The sequence below is a fragment of the Nomascus leucogenys genome, chromosome 7b (assembly GCF_006542625.1).
Source record: "Nomascus leucogenys isolate Asia chromosome 7b, Asia_NLE_v1, whole genome shotgun sequence".
In the NCBI taxonomy this organism is placed as follows: domain Eukaryota; kingdom Metazoa; phylum Chordata; class Mammalia; order Primates; family Hylobatidae; genus Nomascus; species Nomascus leucogenys.
The window spans coordinates 90,418,233-90,424,232 of record NC_044387.1 but is presented as its reverse complement, the minus strand read 5'-3'; the positions used below and the strand labels follow the sequence as shown (position 1 = coordinate 90,424,232).

At 43.9% G+C, this 6,000-nt stretch overlaps 1 protein-coding gene across 2 annotated transcripts in view; it reads left to right on the top strand.

Annotated features, from left to right (window-relative positions):
• Positions 1-919: 919 nt before the first annotated feature.
• AADAT (aminoadipate aminotransferase) overlaps positions 920-6,000 on the top strand; it is a 30,198-nt gene continuing 25,117 nt past the window's right edge. The window contains exons 1-3 of one of the 2 annotated variants that reach the window (XM_003257968.3): positions 920-1,646; positions 2,709-2,877; positions 4,020-4,152. In XM_003257968.3, the coding sequence (XP_003258016.1) occupies positions 1,580-1,646; positions 2,709-2,877; positions 4,020-4,152 (369 nt within the window). In that variant the 5' untranslated portion in view covers positions 920-1,579. Of the gene's footprint in view, positions 1,647-1,779; positions 2,010-2,708; positions 2,878-4,019; positions 4,153-6,000 lie in introns of those variants that run through there. The other variant, XM_030816328.1, reaches the window with a different exon arrangement.

The following is a 6,000-nucleotide window of genomic DNA, read 5'->3' as shown; positions in this document are numbered from 1 at the left end:
TGCAAACGCCGCACGCAGCCCCGATTCCCACCAGTGCTTCTCCCTCCACACCTCCCTGCAGGCTGAGGGAGCCGGCTCAGGCCTCGGCCATCCCAGGAAGGGGCTCCCACAGTGCAGCGGGAGGCTGAAGGGCTCCTCAAGCGTGGCCAGAGTGGGCGCAGAGGCCGAGGAGGTGCCAAGAGTGAGCAAGGGCTGTGAGGGCTGCCAGCATGCTGTCACCTCAACACTCCCTTTTTGTTATTTAGCTGCTAGCACAAAGATTTTATCAGGTTATCTCAGCCTTTTGCTGCCAGGACCTAGATAAAAGCAGTGGCTCCTTGACCAACCTATTAAGTAAACTTAAAAGACAGCCATTTGGCAGTGAGTTAATAATCATCCAGGAAGTACTCAGTAAATTTGTACTGAATGAATGAATCCGTTCATCCATTTTAATAACCAGTAAAGAATTTTTTTTAAAGTGAAAGGTTGTCTGAAACCCTTCCCTCATTAAGTACTCACATTAAACCTTGTACATTCCATTTTGGTGATTCGGGAAGGAGAAATTGCAGAAAAGTTGAGGGAGGTGGGGAGTAAGGAGGGTTATTTTGTAAGAAAAAAAAGGCAAGGTGCTAGACCCAAAAAGATCCGGATATTCACTTCCAACATAATTCTTATTTAACGAAAGGTCAGAAATTCAATGCGAAGGTAGTCACTAAAATTGAAGACACTCTCAGAGTGGTTCTTCAAAAATTTTTGTCAGAACTCCATCATCACTCCAAAATGCTGAGATCTTCGAGAAAGTGATGTTGAAATTCGTCTGGGTCGCCGGGGTGCTTCCCAGGAGAGTGCCTAGAGTTTCACTAAGCAACGATGGGTATTTAGCATAGCCATGGTCTGAGCGGGCAAAATGCATAGTCCCAGTGACTGAAAGGAGGCCAGCGGAGCACGCGGGAACGAGGGTGGGGCCGCTCCAAGCTGGGCGCAGCTCCGGAGCCCCCTGCAGTGGACCCAAGCGGCCGCCAGATGGTTCCCGAGGATTAGGATCACGGGCACTTCCGGTCCCCCTCGGGCAGCCCCTGGGCTAGCCTCTGGGCCGGCGCCTAGGCCGGCCAACGCGGACGCCGGGTTGCGGTGACTCCCAGCGGCGAGGTCAAGAGTCACTGGCCTGGGGCTGCAAGCGCCTCGCGCCCGGGCTCCCCCGCGCGCCCTGCGCTCTGAGGGCGATGATCCGGGACGGGGAGGCGCGCGCGGCGGGCGGCCATAGGCCACGGCGCGGGGCGGGAGTGGGCGCGGCGAGGCCCGCGGCGGGGCAAAACTGGCCTGGGCCCTGGCGGCCGCCGAAGCGCGTGCGGCGTGGACTTTGCCGGGCTTGCCACCAGCCCCAGACCCGTTTAGGACCGGGAGACCGAACGCAGCGTCCAGCCGGGGAGTTTCGGCGGCGTTCTCCGGGCACCGCGCGCGGGAAGCCAGACGCAGCGGGGGGACAGCTCGCGGTGGCGTTGCCAGAGTGAGGAGTTAGCAGGCAGGACTTGACGAGGCTCTTTGGTTTTTCTAGTCCTCAACCACTGAAGAAGAAGCTTGATGCTTGGCTGTCAGAGACATGAATTACGCACGGTTCATCACGGCAGCGAGCGCGGCCAGAAACCCTTCTCCCATCCGGACCATGAGTGAGAAACGGGGTGATCATCTCTCCTTTGGGGTGGGGCATTCCTTGCACAGCCTCTAAGGAGGGTTCCCTAGCAAGCCACCGCTTGGTTGCAGCGATGCGTACCCTTGTGCACGCTCGCGGTGAGCCAGGCTCTGCGTGCAGAAATGAAATAGACACAGCCTTTGTTCTCAAAGAACTCGGGCTGAAACGGAAGGCGGGTATTTCTGCTGCAGCAGAGTAGGAGCAGCAGTAGAGAGAGGCGCAGACTGCTGTGGGGCACGGCCTTGGAAGGGAGGGGGCGTGCTATCAAGAAAGGCTCTTCCTGGGAAGCTGAGAAGGGGCAGGCACAGCGTGCAGATGGGTGTGCAGTGGAGAGGGCCAGGTAAATGGGAGAGAGAGGGGTGGGCCATGAAGCTCACAGACAGGTCAGGGCTAAGTGGAGGAGGGTTTCTGCTATTGTGGCCCTTTGCTGTCTTTCTGATCCCTCTGCCTTCTCTTTGGTCACCTTCATTCTTTAGTCCCTCCACAAGTGAGGTGGCCCAGAAAAAGTTATTCTGTATGTTTATTTTAGACTAGCTTTTGTCTTAGTCCGTTTAGGCTGCTATAACAAAATACCACAAACTGGGTAATTTATAAACAATAGAATTATTTCTCACAGTTCTGGAAGCTAGGAAGTCTAAGATCAAAGTGCCAGCAGCTTCTGTGTCTGGTGAGAGCCCTTCCTTATAGACAGAGCCTTCTTGCTGCATCCTCACGTGGTAGAAGGGAGAACCTATGTCTTCACATGGCAGAGGGGCCGAGGGCATTCCCTCAGCCCCTCTTTTATAAGTGCACCAATCCCATTCAGGAGGGTGGATCCCTCCTGACCTAATCACCTCTAGAGACCCCACCTCTTAAAACTATCACATTATTATTAAGTTCCAAGTGTGAATTTGGGGGAGCACCAACATATTAGACCATAGCACACTCTATCACTAGAAATTGTTAAACTTTATAGTTTTATTGACTATAATGCATGCTTAACTATCTGCTTATAACAATCTTCAATGAAATTGTTTCTTCTCTTCCATGTGTATTGTAGCTGACATACTGAGCAGAGGACCAAAATCGATGATCTCCTTGGCTGGTGGCTTACCAAATCCAAACATGTTTCCTTTTAAGACTGCCGTAATCACTGTAGAAAATGGAAAGACCATCCAATTTGGAGAAGAGATGATGAAGAGAGCACTTCAGTATTCTCCAAGTGCTGGGTAAGTATCAATACTTAACATAATTTTATTGGCTCATTTTCATGAGAAATATTCTAAGGCCCATTGATAAAGAATATTAAAGAAATATTCTAACGTCCATTGATAAATATTCTAAGGCCATTGACCCATTTGGTCATTCAGTGACCAAATAGTCATTGAATACTAACCAAGTGAGTATTCAATGGTTAGGAAGGTCTGGGGAAAGGTTTTCAAAGGATAATTAAGAGCAGAAAGGATATTGAATGTTTAACACTCCTCAGTGATTGCTTCTCAATTGCAAATGACCGAGAAGGCTTCTAGAAGGAAATACCATTAGAGCTGAGTCCAAAAAAATGAGAAGATATCCAGGTGAAAAAACATATCAGGAGAAATGAAGAAATGGAAGATCCAGGATCTTCAACTTTAAAGTTGCTGCTTCCTGGATCTTCTGTTTCTTCATTCTATAGTCTAAACAAGCAGTCATGCAAATACATTGAATATAGTCATTCATTTCTATAGTCTAAACAAGCAGCCATTCAAATACATTGCCCTCATGGGTTCAAATGTCTTTAATTTCTTAAAGGCAAGCTGAAACATATATCTCATGACTTTCTTAGCTGGTCTTCTTCAAGTGATAAAGGATAATTTATAGAGAATCTATAAATTATACTTTATTAAAACCTGCTTTGTTCTGTGATTGAAAAGTGTATTGAAATATGTTATTCATGTATATATGTATTAGTTATATAATAGTTAAATATACATAGGCTTATTCAAACATTCCATGATAGAAACAACTTACTGAGTCTGAACTTCTAGGTAGCCATAGAACTCTTTCTAGAGAGAACAAAGAATCAATTATGCAATGAATGCGCTAAAGACTTCAGGTTTGGAATAAGAAAGATGTAGATTCAAATCTTAGCTCATTTATTACATAATTGACTTTCTGAGAATTTCTGGCTGAATGACTTACGGGAATTTCTTAATCACTAAGTCTACTGCCTATCTTTTAAATAGGAATATTAATACTGGCAAAAAGCATTTGAGGGTTTTTTAATTGAGTGTACAAAGTGCTTGATAAAGCTGTCATTTATTATTTCCTGTCTACTGCTGTTACTATGATTTTTACTACTATGAATTTAAATATACATTTTTTGCTTTAGAATTCCAGAGCTTTTGTCCTGGCTAAAACAGTTACAAATAAAATTGCATAATCCTCCTACCATCCATTACCCACCCAGTCAAGGACAAATGGACCTATGTGTCACATCTGGCAGCCAACAAGGTCTTTGTAAGGTAAGACTGAAAGGAAAACTCAGCCAAAATGTAGAATTGGAAGCATTCATTTCTATAGTCCTCTCACACTTAACCACAGAGAATCATATTTTATGGATTACTGGTAGTCTTTCTTGTCTTCACCTAGAATTATAAACAGGGAATTATAAAAGACAAGGCATAGGATGGGGGTGGGAGCAGTTGCGGCTGGGGATGGGCAAGGGTGGGTAGGGGATATTGACTGTAAGCAAAAGCCAGGTGGAAATATTGTAGGTTGATCTATCAATATTTCCCCCTAGTTTTCCTCGTTGTGAACACAAGGACTTTGAAAAATTATCTGCTCTTAACATCATTCACTAGCCTAATCTTTCTTAAATATTAAATACAGAGCATGTGGTCAATTACCCAGACCCGTTAACCATTAAAGCAGGATTCCCACTAAGGGAGTACTCAACTCCTACCAAAAGCTTAGTGAACACTGCTTAATTTCATCTGGCTCAAAAATTCAAGTTACATTTGATTTCTTTCAATACAATTTTTTAGAGGGCATACTTTCATATTCCTGAGATACAAATATTTATATTCTTTTACATATCTGTCTGTGGAATCTCTGTGCTTGCCACTGCTTGTGTCTTGTCCCCCTCTTGGGTGTATTTCTCTAGATCTATTTATATGTCTGTATCTCTGACTTCTTACATGGATTGCTTCTCTCTCCCTCTCCCCCTGGCATTAGTTATTCCATCTTCTTCCCTTCTGGGTTCCAGGAACTCCACAGATGTAAACACCACTGGCTAGTTGCCACAATAGAGACCACATCTGTGGTCCTCAGTTTGATCTGTTATTTTCTTTTCTTTCTTTCTTTTTTTTTTTTTTTGAGACAGGGTCTCACCCTGTCACCCAGACTGGAGTGCAGTGGCGCAATCACGGCTCCCTGCAGTCTCGACCTCCCTGGTCTCCAGCAATTCTTCCACCTTAGCCTCCCAAGTAGCAGGGACTGCAGGTGCACACCAATTATGCCTAGCTAATTTTTATATTCTTTTGCCATGTTGGACAGGCTGGTCTTGAGCTCGTGGGCTCAAGCAATCTGCCCGCCTTGGCCTCCCAAAGTGCTGGTGTATTTTCTCCTTTGTTTTCCATGAATAATAAGATTCTCTATATTCATTCTCAGATCTAAATTAATCTATGACTCCCATTTATCTTTATCTTAAGCCGGAGTAGTTTTCTTTTTCATGGAAATATGAAAACTGTAATCTGGTTTGCTTTAATGATTTTAATTAAATTATTGTTACAGAATAATGGGTTACAGTAGTAAAAATATTTTTTAAAGTTTTTAAAAATTAAAAAAACTTACCCTTTTTGTATTTAATTAGGAAAAGTAAAAGAATTAGCTAGTGTTTGAGTCTTTGCTTGAAGAGAAACATTTGTGATTGTATAGAATGATATGAGTATTTTTCAATGAAATAAATTCTTTCCTCAAGAAAGGATACGATGGACTTTTTATTCCAGAAAGTTGCTCAAGAAAGTTTCTTCTTTATCCATCACAACACCAGTTACACAAAGAAGGAAGATAGCATAGATGGCTAAATACATCGACAACTTACTACTTACAGACATGCTTATTATAGGGGCACTAATATGTATCTGGTTTAATATTTCTTCCACTTTGTTCTCCAGGAGTCATGTTCTTTTAGGCTCCTGTGTTTCTCTCTCATCTTTTAAACAATGCTCCCACATGATAAACAGCCTTCCCTTCTAATTTAGGATATTTGAAATTTGTATGTCCCCTAACTGATATGAAAAATATATTTACAGTTGACCCTTAAACAACACTGGGGTTTAAGGACAATGACTCCATGCAGTTGAAAATCT